A 17512-nucleotide genomic window follows, 5' to 3' on the forward strand; every position below is an offset into this window, starting at 1 on the left:
AAATTTTAGAATACCACAAGGTAACTTGCAAGGTTGGATTAGGACTCTTGATAAAATTGAGAAACAATCTATTTTTATTGAATTTTTCTGTTTACAAACAAAGACTAATCATCTTATTTATCAGAATTTTATATTTTCTTCATTAAAATCTTGTAATAATATAGTGGTAGATTTCATTTTCTTGTCTTACTGCATTAGCTAGGACCTTTATTATAATTTAAGAAAGGATAAATGCAGGAATACTTTGGCCTTTTCCAGTTAGCAGAAAGCTCCGTCTTCTTACCATTACCATTAGGTGTGATGTCATGTTTGTCACGTTGAGGAATTACTGCTGCCCTGAATTCCTAGGTTGCTGTGTGTAACTAGTTTTTGTGTGCTACATTAGGAATTTCCTTTCTTCCCATTATTGTACTGCATCATATTTACATAGTGAGTTCTGTTAGCAGTGGGTTTTAATATATCTATATTTAGTCAACACAAGTAGCTTATAAATAATTGAGCACCAAAAATGCTAGCATGGCTATTTTTCTGTACTTGCTTATTTTAAAGCCTCCTTCCTTTGGCATCATACTAAAGGTCAGTAAACTTTAGTTCATCTTTAGTTCTTTAAGCTAACTTGGCACAGTTTAGCTAAAGCTGTCCCTTATTATCATAATTAAAAAGGAAATTAGTCACTTATCCTTAAATTATATGACTGTCTTTCTCTTAGCTAGAAATAGCAAATTAATTAATGGCCTTTTGATTTTCATTTCTATGTCTGTGGGTCAGAAAGTGCTGTGTAGAGTTAGACAAGGATTCAGACAGGGAATGAGGGTGCCCCTACTACTCTCTCTTGTACCCCTGGGTTATTAGCTTAGTTACTGGCATTCTATTCTTAAATTTGTCCCTTCTTAAATAACCATTCCACAAAGAATTTTCTAAGGACAGAGAGAAAGAAAAATCTACAGGAATCTCAGAGATAAACATTATCTTAAAATTTGGCCAAGCATCAGCATTAGATAGAGCATGTGATGTGACAGAAGAAAATAGAAGCAAAGTCAGTCTCTGTAAGCATGTGTAGTCAGGGAGTGGATGGGAGCGGCTTTAGGTGTGCCCATTCGAATTACCTCTAAAATTTCACACTCAGAACATGTAGTCTCCCTGATTGCATAATGCTGTAAGTGTACATTTTTGTATTGGGCATCATTCAGGGCTGTCCTTGCCGGCATGCTGCTGTATTCATATGCATGGCCTTAAGCCACAGGTTATGCATGCCCAGAATTTTCTATTACAATTGATTATTGCCTCTCAAAGCCTTTTTTGAAACATAAGTTATCTTTGTTGGAATTTCTTGGGTGATATATTGTTTAAAATAGAACTCCTAATACATTGATTGTATTGTTGACAGGTGATAGAAACCATGTAACATAAACGTTCAGCTCTGAGGGAGTTTAACATCTAATATTAACTCTAAAAACCTGAAGAAAGGTTTATTTGCTGACTAGTGTACTACCCCTGAACAAATCAGTAAATTAGAAAAGTGTGGTCAGAAAACAAGTTGTTTTTTCCCATTAAAAACATCCTCCACAGATATGGTGGTACACAACTAAAATCCTAGCACTTAGCAAATAAAGGGCGGACGATCACCAGAAAATTGAGATCATCATGGGCTACATAGAAAGATTCTGTCTTAAAAGCAAAACAGCAAAAACATAAAATGGGCATGTGGCATATGCCTGCAATCTTAGCAGGACTCTAGAAGCTGAGACAGAAGTATTCCAAGTTTGAGGACAGATTTGGCTTTTAGCCATGGTAAACTAGAAGATCACACCAGGCTAGGATTCAGGTCAGTGCCTTGATTAACTCTTATCAGAGAAACTTTTTCCTATGGTAAATGGATATTAACAGACACACAGTTGGACAGTATGAAGAGACTTTGGACTACTCTGCCCCAATGGGTTGTCTTCATCACACCCCTGCCCTCAAGGCTCAGGGATCTATCTGTATGGAAGAGAAGATGGGAAGATCCTAAGAACCAGAGACCATCTTCTAGCTACGACAGGATTGATGAACTTAATCATTCACAGAAACTGTGTGCACAGGTTCAAGCCTGATGGGGTCATAGCACTAAGAAGCTGCCTACAAGTAATTCCCACTGGCAAAGGAAAATATTGTTTTCTCCAAAGGAGTCCTACTGGGTATATCAACACACTCTGTGTTCTGACTGTGCCATATCCAATCCCTGGTCTCAGATTCTCACAACACTGCATTTTTGGGCTGGCAAGGGCTCGGTGAGTAAAAGTGCTTGCCGTGTATGTCTGTGACCCAAGTTGGTGCCCAAGATCCTACAGTAGAAGGAAAGAATTGATTCTAAAAGTTGCCCTCTGGCAGCTAGAGAGATGGCTCAGTGGTTAAGAACGCTGGCTTCTCTTCCAGAGGCCCCGAGTTCAATTCCCAGCACCCATATAGCAGCTCATAGGTGTTTGTAACTCCTGTTCCAGGGGATCTGACACCCTTATATAGACATATATGTAGTCAGAACACCAGTGTACATAAAATAAAAATAGATGAATTAAAACAAGTTGTCCTTCCCTTTGAGTCCCAAGAGTCTCTCACCTCCCAGGTCTCTGGTACATTCTAGAGGGTCTTCCCACCGCCTACCTCTGAGGTTGCCTGTTTCCATTCTTTCTGCTGGCCCTCAGGGCTTCAGTTCAGTTTTCCCCACCCAGATCCTCCTCTCCCCCACTTCCTGTGATTGCTTTCTTCTCCCTCCCAAATGAGATTGGGCCCTCTTTGGTTTGTTAACCTTCTTGATTGTATCCTGGGTATTCTTTCCTTTTTTTTTTTTTTTTTTTTTTTTTTTTTTTGGCTAATATCCACTTACTAGTGAGCATATACCATGCATGTCCTTTTGGTTACCTCACTCAGGATGATATTTTCTAGTTCCATCCATTTGCCTGCAAAACTCACGATGTCCTCATTCATAATAGCGGAGTAGTATTCCATTGTGTAAATAAACCACATTTTCTGTATCCATTCTTTGGTTTGGTGTACCAGTTGTTTCTAGCTTCTGGCTGTCACAAATAAGGCTGTTATGAATATAGTGGAACGTGTGCCCCTGTGGCATGGTGGGGCATCTATCTTTTGGGTATATGTGTCCAGGAGTGGTATAGCTGGGCGTGTCAGCTCCCCCCTCCCCCCTCCATGCCATGTGTGATGTAGTATGTAGTAGATTCATAAGTCAGTGAACAAGAAGAAATGGACTTGTTCTTAAACAGTCTTGCCCAGACTGACTCAGAATGCCTGCCGTCCTCCTACCATGGGTGTGAGCCACTTGTTAAAGCTGGATTTGCAGTGGGGCAGATCTCTGTGAGTTCGAGGCCAGCCACAGCCTACAGAGTGAGTTCTGGGGCAGCCAGAGATGCACAGAGAAACCCTGTCTTGAAAAACAAAAACAAACAAATTTGAAAAGTCACTTATATATGAGTTGGCTGAATGTAAAGCCAGAAGTCATTCTGACTAAATTTGTTTCAGCCCAAACTCCTGAGACAAAACAGTGTTTAGTTTAAAGAAATGTCATCTTACTTTATCTGACCAGTGTGAACTTATTGGAAGTATAGAGTTTTACATTGTCAAAGATTTTCTTCAGTGAATCATCTTAACTAATTTGTTTGACATATTGGGGAAAATCTCCTTTCCTTTTCTCTTGTTAATAATTAAAATAAATTGGGCACAGTATAATGCAATTACTTTCTTTTTTACCAGAAGAGAGACAAGTTACATGACGAAGAGGAAAGAAAAAGTGCCTGGGTTAGCCAAGAGAGACAGAGGACACTGGATAGACTTCGAACGTTTAAGCAGGTGATGGAAATGCTGACTGGTTTACATTGCTTCTTAGAAAGAGCCATAGGACACTCTGATCGTAGGATTTCTGTTTAGAATGCATTCCCAACTGTAAGAGTTTAATTGGCTTCTTTTTCTGTGTCCAGCTCAGTCATTAATATTCTTCTGACCCTTGCTGTGCCACCTCCTGAGTATAAAGAACAGTGTGTCCAGAAAGCCTGGATTCTTTTGAATTAAAAAAAATTGTTAATGTCAACATTACAAAAACACTTCATTTCACTCCTTTCAGAAAATTATCAGGCATTTTTTTTAAACTGCCTTGTAAGTCCCCCCATTTATTTAAGTATTGAAAATAGTTTCTTAGCTTATGTATTAAATAGTAATTATACATTTGATAGAGTTTATTGTGAGTTTTATGTATTGTTTCTTCCATTGAAGATTAAAGTTACATAGCTAGTGTATTAGTTAGGGTTTTACTGCTGTGAACAGACACCATGACCAATGCAAATTTTATAAAAACCAACATTTAATTGGGGCTGGTTTACAGGCTCAGAGATTAGTCCATTGTCATCAAGGCAGAAACATGGCAGCATCCAGGAAGGCATGGTGCAGGAGTGGCAGAGGGTTCAACATCTTTATCCAAAGGAGGCCAAGAACAGACTGGGCATGCTCAGGTATCTAGGAGGAAGATCTCCAAGCCCAACCCCACAGTGACACACTTCCTCCAACAAGGCCACACCTCCTAAAAGTGCCACTCCTTGGGACGAGCATCTACAAACCATCACAGCTAGTTTTCTTGTTTGTGAGATAAGGTCTTGCTATGTAGCCCTAGGTAGACTGGAATGTATATAGACTAGGCTGGCCGCAGACTTTTGGGTGCTGGCATTAAACATAAGGCTCTGCATGTGGCATTTAATTAGGCAATAGTGTAAGAGGGAACAAGGCTTAGCATATTTGATAGTAGATAGTAAAGGCGTTGGGGATAATTGTTTAAAAGGTATTGACAGTTAGGCACAGGTATTCTAGTTTGCTTGTTTGTTTGTTTGTTTGTTTGTTTCCCAGTTTCTGATAAAGTTAGAAAAGAGCCAAATCAATAACATTCTGTTAAAGAAATAATAAGCATTTGTTGGCAAATCAGTTTACTACAGTATACTCATTTGATAACTTTGATATTTCAGAGGTACCCCGGACAAGTCATCCTTAAGTCAACCAGATTAAGAGTGGCTCACTCCAGAAGAAAAAGCACAGCAAGCCCTGTGCCCTGTGAGGAGCAGTGTAACTCTCTCCCAGCAATGCTACAGGGGAAGGAGAAGACAGAGGTGGGAGAAGGGGGAATCCAGCTTGGGTCTTCACAGCCAGCAGATCCTGGGAGCCTTGTCCAACTTGAAGACTCTTCATCAGTACAACTTGAATCCACCTCATTACCTCCTCGTGCTGTCGGCTCTGAACTGCCTCCTCCCGAGTCAGCTCCACTGCTGACTAGTAGTGACCCCAAACCCTGTTCTCTTCCACCCCCTCTTCCTCCAACACCTCCCCCTCCCCCTCCACCCCCTCCACCTCCACCTCCACCCCTGCCTGTTGCAAAGGACAATGGGGCCACCACCACAGCAGAGACACTGGAGAAAGATGTACTTAGGATGGAGGGTGGTGGGAAGAGCATCCCAAAGTCAGCCAGTGCTCCCGCGGCACACCTCTTCGATAGCAGCCAGCTGGTCAGCGCCCGGAAAAAGCTCAGAAAGACTGCTGAGGGTTTGCAGAGGAGGAGAGGTGAGTGAACAGGACCTATCTGACTCTGGTATGAAGTGAAGCACGGGGAAGGAGCTTTGCATTGAGTTTGTGTTGCAAAGCTTAAAATACAATTTTTGAACATAATTTGATAGCAAATAAACATTCAGGGTCACAGCAGAGGAGAGTTCTTATCAACTCACCGCAGCAGGTGTTTACCAAGGTGTACCTTCTCTCGAGCTGTTAGTCGGCTTTCTAAAATAGCATCTGAAGTGACGGTTGATTAAGTAGCACTTTCTATGCTAGCTAAGAAAAGGTGTGAAGCCATTAGCAAGGCCATCTATTTGGTCACAGTTTAGTATTGAAGGCTTAAGAGTGATCTTCATATAAAAAGACAAAGAACAGAAGTTATATGTGCAAATCATCACATACCCAATATGCATCAATAAAGCTATTTCCTGTTTCTAAACACCTTTCCCTTGCTTTTGAGGTACTGTGTGTTTGCATAGGGGCAAACAATACGGAATATTACATATTAATCTGAGGTTCTGTAAAATCTTTCATAACACAATCTGAATAGAGTCTCACATGTGAAATAACTGAAAAAGTGCATTGACAGTGAACCAACATTAAATTATGTGTGTGGGGGGGAATATGTGGGAGTGTTGGGGGGGCATGGGATAGTGTTTGTGTGTGGGGGGTGTGGGAGTGTGAGGGGTGGGAGTGTGTTAAGGTCAGAGTCAACTTTTAAGATCGTTCTCAGTGGTTCTGTGCCTTACTTACTGAGACAGTTTCTCTCTGAACCTGAAGCTTTCCATTTCAGATTGACTCCCTAGCCAATAACTCAACCCCCAACCCATCAGGCTCCGCCTGTGTCCTTGCGTCTCCCAAGTGCTGGGGTTATAGGTGTGCACAACTCTGTCCGGCTTTATAACCCCAGGATTTGGGGTTTCTAAACTTAGAGCCTTGGGCACATTAAGGACTTTACCCACTGAGGCTTCTTCCAATATTAAATTAAAAAAAAAAAGATGTAACCAATTACTGTCTTACTTTGGATTGTTTGTGGGTACAGTGGGAAGTCTCACATGTCATATTAAGACCTGTCCTATTCAGCATGCATTGGAGGTCACACGGGTTGACTTTTAAGTGTAATAATCCTCACTGGTTGTTTTATTTTGTTTTCCAAAGTGAGTTCACCCATGGATGAAGTGTTAGCGTCCTTGAAGCGTGGTAGTTTTCATCTGAAAAAGGTTGAACAGCGGACTCTGCCTCCTTTTCCTGATGAAGATGATAGTAATAATATTTTGGCGCAGATAAGGAAAGGGGTAAAATTGAAGAAGGTTCAGAAGGAAGCTTTGAGAGAATCCTTCACACTTCTGCCTGATACAGACCCTTTGACACGGAGCATTCATGAGGCTCTAAGAAGAATTAAAGAAGCGTCCCCAGAGTCAGAGGATGAGGAAGAGGCTTTGCCTTGCACAGACTGGGAGAACTAGCAGGTACGCGATCTGTAGTCTTTAGTAGCCAGCTTTATGGCTTTTACTTAGCCTATGGGCTCCAGCACTTCTTGAGTCTGTGGTATGTTCATCATATATGGCTCCATTATAGCCATATAATGGATAAAAGATATGTGAGTTCCAGGTTTCAACTGAAAAACATTATGTTATTCAGCTCAGTGTCTATTTTTTTATACAACAGTCCCTCTGTGACTACTCATGTGTATTTCTAGTGTATTACTGTTGTAGTTGTTTTCTTTTCTATATGTGCCTTTTAAGTTAGGGTCTCTGTATTCAGGCTGGGCTGGAACTCCTTGTGATTTCCTTGCTATCATGGTATGTAGTAACATGGTATGGCCAGCAAAGTGGTTTGTTTTTTATTTCAGTTTTTAATTGTGTGTGTGTTGGTGGGGGGGGGCATATGTACATGTATGCAGTGCCCACAGAGACCAGATAAAACCATTGCATTGAGTCTTTGGAGATGGAGTTACAGGCAGTGTGAGCCTGCCTCTGACATGTGGTCTAGGAATCTCTTTCAGGTCTTTTTGCAAGGTTTCAAGAGTGTTTAACCATTAAGCCATTTCTCCAGCTCTGGAAAAGACTTTAAAAGACTTCTAGCTGCATGTTTTTTTCTATCTTGCTCATTAAGAATATCTACTGTATAGTTATATTCCAAGTAAAGAGACAGTTTTATTTTTAATTTGACCAGAAAAGCCTTTTTAACTAAACTTCTTAAGTTAGGCTTACTAAATTTTGATCCTTTCTTAGGATCATAAGGGAGTTTTCTTAGGCTAGTCTAAGTTGTTTGGTTATATAGCTTTCTAAATATTCAAAACTATTCAGTCATACTGTCCTATTGCCTATAATAAACATAGCTACATTAATAAATAAGTTATAAACAACCTGAATCCTGTGTACAGTATAATTGGTTATACATATGCATCGTAATACTTGCAGTTTGCTGCTTGCTTACCCCTGTGGGAGGCACCTCGACCCCCTTTTTGAGATGGGATCTCACCGTGTAGCTTTAGCTGGTCTGGCACTAGATCAGGCTAGTCTTTGTCTGCCTTCTATCTGCCTCAGTCTTTATGAGTTCTGGGATTAAAGGTGTGTGCCACCAAACTCTGTTGCCATTTATTAAAAGCTAATTATCAAGTGATTAACACAAATTACACTATGTTAAAAGAATAGCAATTATGGCATAAGTTAGTTACATAGTTAAAGGATTGATAATTTTATTGTCAGAAATAAGATAACTTGTGCAAAATGTCCATGTAACATTATGCACTGAATTCTGTTCTCTGATAGACTCTATGGTATTTAGGGAAACAGGAAGACTTAGCCAGACTTGGCTGTACTGTTCTGCAGTGCCCAGCCATGCTCATGAGGGTCACGGCTTTGAGGCCAGCCTTTCTTTATTCTGTATCAGAACTCCATCTCTAAACAACAGCAGACAAGCAAACACCACAGAGGGAGGGAGCACTCTTTCTGGAGGGCATATATACAAGACAGCTATTTTTTTTTAACCTGGGCATAGTGGCACACACCTTTAATCTCAGCATTCAGGGGCAGAGGAAGGATTTCTGTGAGTTCAGTCCAGCCTGGGCTACATAGTCATCTCCAGGACAGCAAAGACTACAGACAGATCCTGTCTCAAGGGGCTTAGGGAAAAGCTTATTTTTAAAATAATTTTTAGCAGAGATGTATACAGGATCTTTGGACAGGAGGGTGTGTACCGTGATCTTTGACTATGTATGATCTATGAACTAGCCTTAGGGACTTGTTAAGTGTGGATTCCTATCTTTGACTCCAAATCTGACTAGGTGGATATTTAATGTACATGCAAGTGTACATGGATTTTGAAGACTTGGCACAATAAAATGTGAAGTGTTCAAACAAAGCATTACTACTGAAAGGATTTTTACTTTTACCTGTTCCTTTTGCACCTAGAGGTACTTAGGAAAATAGCTCTCCCTGTATCCTCATCATCAGCATGTGCCTGGAACTTACACACAGCTCTAAAATCACATTCTCTATAGTCTGTGACTGTGCATAACCTTCTCCCCGTGTTTTCCTTTATTGCTGTTATGTGCAGAGACCCTGATTTTCAACCATTTTCTCATATGTGTACATTATACTGCACTTGATAGAAAAAGACTGGCATTAATTTTAAGAAACATAGAGAAGCCGGGCAATGGAGGCGCAGGCCTTTAATCCCAGCACCTGGGAGGCAGAGGCAGGCCGATTTTCGAGTTCAAGACCAGCCTGATTACAAAGTAAGTTCCAGGACAGTCAGGGCTACACACAAAGAAATCCTGTCTCAAAAACCCCAAAATAATAATAATAATAATAATAATAATAATGTAGAGGAATAGATATCAGTGTTTCTAATTAGTGTGTTGATACTCAGAGACTCAGGTTGTCTTCTTAGCATCTTTTCAGTAGTAGATATTTGCATGTCACCTCCCTCTTTATTTTTTCTCCTGCTGGCTTCTCTGTGGCTTATACGTGCATGGGTGCATGCGTCACCACTAACTGGCTAACTGTGTTGCTAGCTCGCTGTCCTCAGTTCTTTTGCTACAGCAGCTCCGGTCAGCATTTCCATGTTTGCCTTCTCTTTCCACCAGGTTTTGGCTAACAAGTAAGTCAGGGCCCGAGCCTTCTGTATAATTCAGCTGAGGTGATTTACATGCCTCAGCATGTCTGTCAGGACACTGTGAGGGAGTGCAGGGGCTGGTAGTTCTTTAAATATTGAAAGAAATCCAGGGAAATACTTACTTATCAGATGTGTGATCTATACACCTTTAGAGTTCTTTTGAAAGATGAATGTTGCTCTGCCTCATCCTGCTGTAAGGCTCCCCAGAGATAGCCATGGCTAGCAGTGTCCTTAAGTAGCTTTCTAAACATGAGACAGAATTAGAAACTTTGACAAGGTTCTAATTGTGTCCTGAAGGGTCTTTCTCAAACTTCATAGTATCACAGTGCAAAGAGAACGGGCCCATATGTCATTCTAAGAAAGCTGTTAGTAATCCTTTATGAAGGAAAAATGGAATACGAGAAATTTCTCCTAATAATTTTTATCTGACAGGGGCTACAATACCTTTCAGTATGTAGCGGACATAAAATTGTGAAATAGTTTACCCCTCTGCACTTAGCCTTAGGTATTAAGGCCCCAAAAGGCAGGTTTTGATTCAGATGCCTAATTTTATGTTGTAATTCCTGCTAGCACATCTCAGTGAAGTATTCTATTAAAACAGAAATGTACTTATTAGAAAACTATGAGCTTTTTAGTCTAAAAACTAGTTAGCTTCTGAGTCCCACTAGCTGTGTTTTAGATACTCAGTGCTCATGTATAGCTTCATTAGTAGAAAATGCAGAACTGTAGTATAGAAACCTGTTGCTTGTTGATGTATATTCAAAGAATGGTTTTTATCCTTCTAATAGGCCAGTTGATAAAATCTGTCAGCCTCTATTGAAGTTTAACAACAACCATTTAATAGGTCCCACTCTCCTAAGAAGAGCAGAAACAAAAGGGAATCTAACACTCAATAGTGGTCCAAATCTATATTAAATGACTTTCATTCTTACTACTTTATACAAACATCATGGGGCTGGAGAGGTGGCTCAGCTGTTAAGATCATTGGCTGCTTTTTCAGAGGCCCTGGATATAATTCCCAGTACTGACATGGCAGCTCTGTAAGTAACTTCAGTCACAGGGCATCTGACACCCTCTTTTGGCCTCCATAGGCACTGAATGCACACAGTACACAGATATACTCAGGCAAACACTCAATGACGTAAAATGTAACTTAAAAAATTACATTTTTCTTTAAAGGAAATCCTATACCATTACTATATAGGTGACTATATATTCATTGATATTTCCAAGAGTAAGAGGGAACAGACTTATGACCTACATTTAAGAGGCATTTTGTTCTAATCTTGTATTATTTTGTTTGCAAACAGGTGATTTAACAGAGGGAAGAAAAATACCTATGGATGAAGACTGGCTCTGATCCTTTGGGGAAAAATTTAAGCTCTTGGTTCCAAAATTGGATTCCATTAGGTCCTGAGTATATTGACAAAGTATATGAAAAGAGGAAGCACAAGAGAGGCTAGTGCAGTGTTCCGACTGCAGTGCGGACGAGCCTCCTGGACGGCTGGCTGTTCCTTACACCCCTCTCCCCATCTGCCCAGGCATAATCCCACGTGGCCAGTTCCATCACTAGGAATTCGAAGAACACTGGGTTGGCAGAGGTCTGCTATGGGAGCTGCTTTGGGATTTGACTTTCAGTGAACTGAAGATAACTCGCTGAAGCACATCAGCTTATAGAAACAGTGACATGCTACAGAAGACATTTATCAAGGTAGTTATGGTCAGGAATTTAAAAAAAAAAAAACACATGAAATGCACTTAAAATTTCCACATTATTCATCTCCAGAGATGTTCAGTATCTGAGAAGCCAATGGAGATACACCTATTAATGTGTGCACCAGAACATGACACATTTAACAAGGCATATTTTTAAGAGGCCACAGTCTTACATTTTGTAAGAGTTTGAAGTTAAAATTTCCATGCTTTTAAAATAGCGTTTCATAATTCTGAATTTAGAATAGTTTGAATTTTATGTGCATCCTGTTTATGAGAAGCAATGCTTTGTAATTTGATAATGTTCTTTTTAGTCTTTTTGTTTGAACTACTGCTTGATTACTATAACTCACGACTTTCCTATTGAGAAAAATCAGGATTCAACAGTAGGGGATACAAATGATAACACCTCGTGTCACGCACCAGTGTGAGCGTGTATTGTTCTGTTCCATGGTGAGGAGCATGTGTTCCATGAAGGTCCAGAAGGCAGCCGCCGGTTCCGAATGCCTCCAGCTGGCATTACTGTTTCTTATTCTGTGGATAGAACTTTAGGAGAGCATTTGCTGCTGTCGCTAAGTCTTGAAACTTACAGGTGTAGATCCAGGGCTGACCCGGCTGTTTATCAATGGGGCTGGCACGGAGTGTCAGTGGGATTATGTGGACATGCGTGAAGGACCCAGTTTACAATACATTGTAGCGTGTGCTGATGACGGAGACAGGCCTTGGCTTCATATGGAGGAATTGAAATACCAAAAAAGAACTTCATTCCTAGGAAGTTCTTCCCCAGGGTTGCCCAGAGACGTCCCTGAAGTGAAAGCCTCTCAGTGTCTGCCTTGTTTTCCCCCAGGAACATGGCTCCCTTCTTGTCACTTTTAAGAGATGTTTCTCTTTAATTATGAAAAAGATTCTTGTAACGGGTTATAGAAAACCAAATCTTTGCACTTATAATATTCATGTTTATTGATGAGACTGGGAGGTCATGGAGCATTTACTTTATATATTGGTTTTAGTCCAAGCATAGTTCACGCATCTTGTCTGCAACAATTAAAACAGCTCTGATACATAAGCCTCATTCTAAGGTGATCTGTGTCCTTTATACCCCAGTAAAGCACCAAATGTGTTGAAGCCAAAGAGTCATTGGCTACATAAAAAAATATTTGAAAAGCTTCAGAACTTAACAGATATTCTAAAAATCACCCATTGTTTATGTACTTGTAATATTTACAGATCTTTCCCTCTGTGCATTATATATTCAGGTTCTTTACTTACTTTTGCGACCAGGTTCTGCTATGTAGCCCTGGCTGGCCCAGAATTTGCACACACACTCATTTTAGGCCACACTCAGATTTGCAGCAGTCGCCTTGTCTCTGCCTCTCTTACAGGTGTGTACCAGATGCCTGAGTCTGGTTTGTTTTTGTTTTTGTTTTTTTCTAAGATTCATTTTTAAAATCATTGTAAATGTACACAGAAGCTCTGGCTTGGTAACTGGGAACCAAACTTGGGTCTTCTGTAGGAATAGTACATGCTCTTAATCTCTGAGCCATCTCTCCAGTCCCATGTTTTTTAAACTGTAGGAAAATATGGAATATAATTTAACAAAAGCATTGTAATCAGTTTAAGCACGAGATGCCTGGGCTCTGTAGTGGGGATGAATTGGAACAATGAGACTTTCCCAGCACATCCTGACAATCCATGGTTCCAGCATGGAGCCTTCAGCCTGTTTTCAAGTAAATGATTTCCCCCAACATGCCAGGTTCTCTGCCTCAGGAGCCTTGGTTTGTGGTGGAGTGTAGATCGGTAGTAAAGTGCAAGACCTTATGTTCCACCTCTAGCATTTCTTCTTAATCTTAAAGAAACGATTTTTACTTCATAAAATCACACACATTGGAGTTATACGATTTTAAATAACTAGTATACCTGTTCATCAAATCACCAGATGAGCCCTCATTAATTTAAGGTGATTTTAGGGCCCCAGGAAAGTGACAGTACGCATGATGTGGTTTTTCTCCCATCTTACTTTCCTAGACACCTAATAAAACACAGAAGTTTTGCTTAATTTTAGATGCAATCAGCAGACCAGAAGTGATTAGCTCTGGCCTTCATAGTTCATTCATGTGTTTAGTTGTCATGGCATTCAGCCAGTGTTTCTAGTGTACGTAAGTTAGCCTTCCATTGTGTCCATTAGCCACCGACATCGCGTGTCTGTGCTGGTCCCAAGTGTTTTATACTGACCTTGGGAGAGCAGGAGATGACTTGGGATGCTCAATCTGGTGTTATTCTTCATACATACTTGAATGTCAATTTCATATGTCCCTGATACAACCAAAATTATGTATAGTAGCTAATGTACTATGTATAGAAAAGGTATGTCTAGATTAAAAGTCCTAATTGTTTTTTAGCAGTAAGAAATTGCTGGAGAATGAGGATTTTTAGTGGCTAAGCATTGACCTTATTTAAAAAGTACTTTATGTAGGGGTATAAAGTTAGAGACAGCATAAAAACAATCATTCCTGAGTTGTTCATCATGCACTTAAGACTTTTTTGCAAAATTATTCCTTTTTTTCCCCCTTCCTGAGATACGGTTTCTCTGTGTTGGCCCTAGCTGTCCTGGAACTCCCTCTGTAGATCAGGCTGGCCTCAAACTCAGGGATTTGCCTGCCTCTGCCTCCTGAGTGCTGGGATTAAAGGCATGTGCCACTGTACCTGTTGGAAAATCCATTTTTAAAAAGATCCTGCTGTGGTATGGACTTTCTTATTGTGAACACTTTGACTCTACAGTGTGTTCAGAGGTTCTCTCTTCTATAAATATGAATGTAGAACAGTCCTTGGTGCCACAGTATGTCCTAGAATGTGGCAAGTTACACAATGTACTGCAGACACCACACACTAAGGATTAGAATCCAGTAGGAGACAGCATGACAGCACCCACATGGCATGGGGATATCGACAGTTGTATTCTCTAGACGCCCTGAGACTTCTTTTTGGAATTCATTCACAGAATATGTTTGTATTTATTTTAACCAATACTTTTAGGCCAGCTTTGTAATACACTCATCAACAGAAATCAGCGTGCATAGTGACTTTGGGTCTTTAATGGGCCTATCAGGGAGTTTTGAGCTTTCTTACATTTTACCAGGTAAAATAACTAAAAGATCCTGAGCAACTGCAGGACATTTCAAATAATTGCAGACAACTCAAGATGCAAGCATCTGGCAGGGGAAGCAGAGACCTTTAATTTTTCATCGTTGCACTGAATATAAATGATTATATAAAGCTATTGTGCATATTGAACATTTTATTTGTGTTTGGTGTTGCCAATGACCCGCAAGACTATCTGTGGAAGAGGGTGAGGAGGCAGACGCACTTACTGCCAAGCATACTGCGTTCATGTCTCCCCGCTCAAGTGGTCAGGCCTGAACTTGTGTTGAAGCACATTAAAATCCTGCCCAATTGCTTGGAAATAAGAGGCAATGGTATTTTTATTCTATAAATATAATGTAACTTAAAGGTTTTCCAGAAAATGAGTTTATATCGTTATCTAAACTATCCTGTGTGTAAACAGAAGCTTTTTAAAAGTAGGAGGCAGCTCTGATGCAGAGAGACAGTGAGAGACAGTCCACTAAATGTTCCCTGAGTTATGCTAAAGATGTTCTTATTTTAATTTTTTTATTTTTTCCACTGTAAATGTACAATTTGGCATTTGTACAGTTTAATGGATTGAGTTCCAAGTTTATAAATGTACAGTCTCTTCAGAGCACATTTATTGGGCCACTGTAAGGTGCACATACAGGAAATACCTGAGGTCGACATGCTAAGGTGTTCATGAGTGCTGCTTCATTTTGACCCTCAAAGGATCATTTGTTTTGGGCGGAAGAGGAAGTTTCATTTCCTTTGTGTTTGTTTTTGTAGATTCATTTACAGTTAACAGTGGCCCAGTTTGAGGCATTGGAAGTATGTAGGAAAGACCTTGATATGTTTAAAAACAAAAGGTGTGGGAGTTGAATTTTAACAGGGGAAAACATTTTTACTTGCATGTTGTACAGTTAACTGTCAAGGGGTGTAATGCGGCATTTTAGGTTTCTCCATGCAAATTCCTTTGTCTTTCCCTTCCGTGTGGTTTCCCCCTCATTTGTGTGATGTAACGGGTTCCATCCTATAGCAGTTTCTTACAATGTTTTTGTCCACACTGCCTTGTTGAATCTCTCTGTACTGTATGCACTGCCAAGTGTGAAATCATAATATGTAGTTTATTGAGAAACGGAAGGCTGCAGATCATTTTTGCATGAGTAAAACCCACTGGGGCTAAAGAAACTGACACTTTGTTCTTTTTATTAGTTTTGGGTAAATGAAGATCCCAGTGGCAGACTGACTCACCATTACTAGCTTTGTCAATGTTATAAAGGCAGAACACTATGCACTGTGCTTGGCTTTACAGATGGCATCCCACCATGATAATTAAGTGGATCGTCCACAGCATACTATAAATGCCATCTCTTGCAAATTTGTATAGGTAAATATGCTCAATTAACACTCTCAAGTATTACAAGTATATGGAAACTACTAAGCAGGCATTTATAGCAATACGATGAACTCTCCAATCACTGTTTTGACTGTCGCCTTCTGCTCCTTAGTGCAGCCTTTCTGCATTGTAGTTGCTGCTTTTTTTACATTTCACACTCCTGACTTCAGAGTTAAGAACTTGCTCACCCAGTGTTGCACTCACCTTTCTTATTGTACATGCAATGTAACAACACACAGTTTTGGTGCTTAACAATATTTCTTTTTTTCTTTAATAAAGGATATTTATTTGAATTAACTTGATTTTGTTTGTTTAAATATTATCACCAGTAACATTTTATTTCAAAATGGAGCATAACTATTATATAATTTTAATAATATGTGTTTTATTATTATTTACTTTCTACTGTATGAATACCTTGACAAGAGGCAACTTAGGGGGAGAGCTTACTTTGGCTTAGAGTTTAGGGGAACAAATCCATGATGATATGGTCAGGAGACAGCCTCCTTGTGTTCTGTTTGCTCTCTCCTGTCCGTTCAGTCCAGGTAACCATGGGATGATGTCCACACCACATACTACACTCGCTGAAGGTCTGTCTTCCTCAGTTACATCTATCGGTAAACACTCTTCCTAGGTATGTCCAGTGCTGCATCTCCATGATGATTCTAAGTACTGTACAGTTGATGATTCACAATTGACAGTTACAGTTATATAGAACCAGACTCACAGGCTCTCCGCCTCTGAACTGATTCTTCCTTGAATGCTGTTGTGAAGTAGTCATGGCAGCTTTACTTGTTCAGTGTATACATATGTACAAAGCTTGAACATATTTTCTCAAACTTTTAAATGTCTTCATTTCAGGAGTTAATTCATACGTATTTAAATTGAAAGAGATTATCTTGATACTTGGAAACAGCTAACTACAGAGGAGTAGACACTGGCCAGTTTCCGTCATAATAGTTTAGTAGCAGAACAGGTAAAATCTACTTATCCCCAAGGCCTTGGGACTTGGATTAACAACGTTTCATGTAATTGAAAGCCAGATTATGTCAGTTTGGGTTAGGAGTCTGAGGCAGAAGGTCAGAGTCTAGCTGCCTGGAATACAGCCCTGCACAGGGCCCTGTGGTTCTGAGGTGAGGTTTGCCCAGTTGGCAGCAATTCTCTATAAGTAGATCATTTTCATACTGAAACAAAGACCCAAACTTCTGACAGACCAGGTTTTCTAGTCATTCTTATTCTTCTCTTCACTATTTGGTCTCCCAGGCAAGGCTGTGACCCCTCTTTTCAGACACAGGCGATTGTGTCTGTGCAGTGCAGTGCTCAGCTCTATTATCCTTGAGCCAGGACATAACTCTACAACACCCCTAAACTGTGAGAAGAGGTGCTGGTCTATGTCCCGATACCTGGAAGGGTTTCTTAGCTGCTCTGACTTACTTTCTTGTTACCTAAGGTTTGGAAATACCAGGATACAGGGCCTCGCACTCCCTACCACACACAAGCCATATGAACATTAAACTTGGGCTTTCATAATGGCTGAGCCAGAAATCCAACTCATTCTTTCCCACGATTCAGTAATTCTTG

The 17512-nt window shown here is 40.2% G+C and overlaps 1 protein-coding gene across 1 annotated transcript in view; it reads left to right on the forward strand.

The window, feature by feature from the left end:
* Jmy (junction mediating and regulatory protein, p53 cofactor) overlaps positions 1-16228 on the forward strand; it is a 64216-nt gene extending 47988 nt beyond the window's left edge. The window contains exons 8-11 of the mRNA XM_052159388.1: positions 3745-3840; positions 5001-5589; positions 6736-7046; positions 11010-16228. Of these exons, the coding sequence (XP_052015348.1) occupies positions 3745-3840; positions 5001-5589; positions 6736-7043 (993 nt within the window). The 3' untranslated portion in view covers positions 7044-7046; positions 11010-16228. The remainder of the gene's footprint in view (positions 1-3744; positions 3841-5000; positions 5590-6735; positions 7047-11009) is intronic.
* Positions 16229-17512: the final 1284 nt, after the last annotated feature.

The sequence above is a fragment of the Apodemus sylvaticus genome, chromosome 16 (genome assembly GCF_947179515.1).
Source record: "Apodemus sylvaticus chromosome 16, mApoSyl1.1, whole genome shotgun sequence".
In the NCBI taxonomy this organism is placed as follows: domain Eukaryota; kingdom Metazoa; phylum Chordata; class Mammalia; order Rodentia; family Muridae; genus Apodemus; species Apodemus sylvaticus.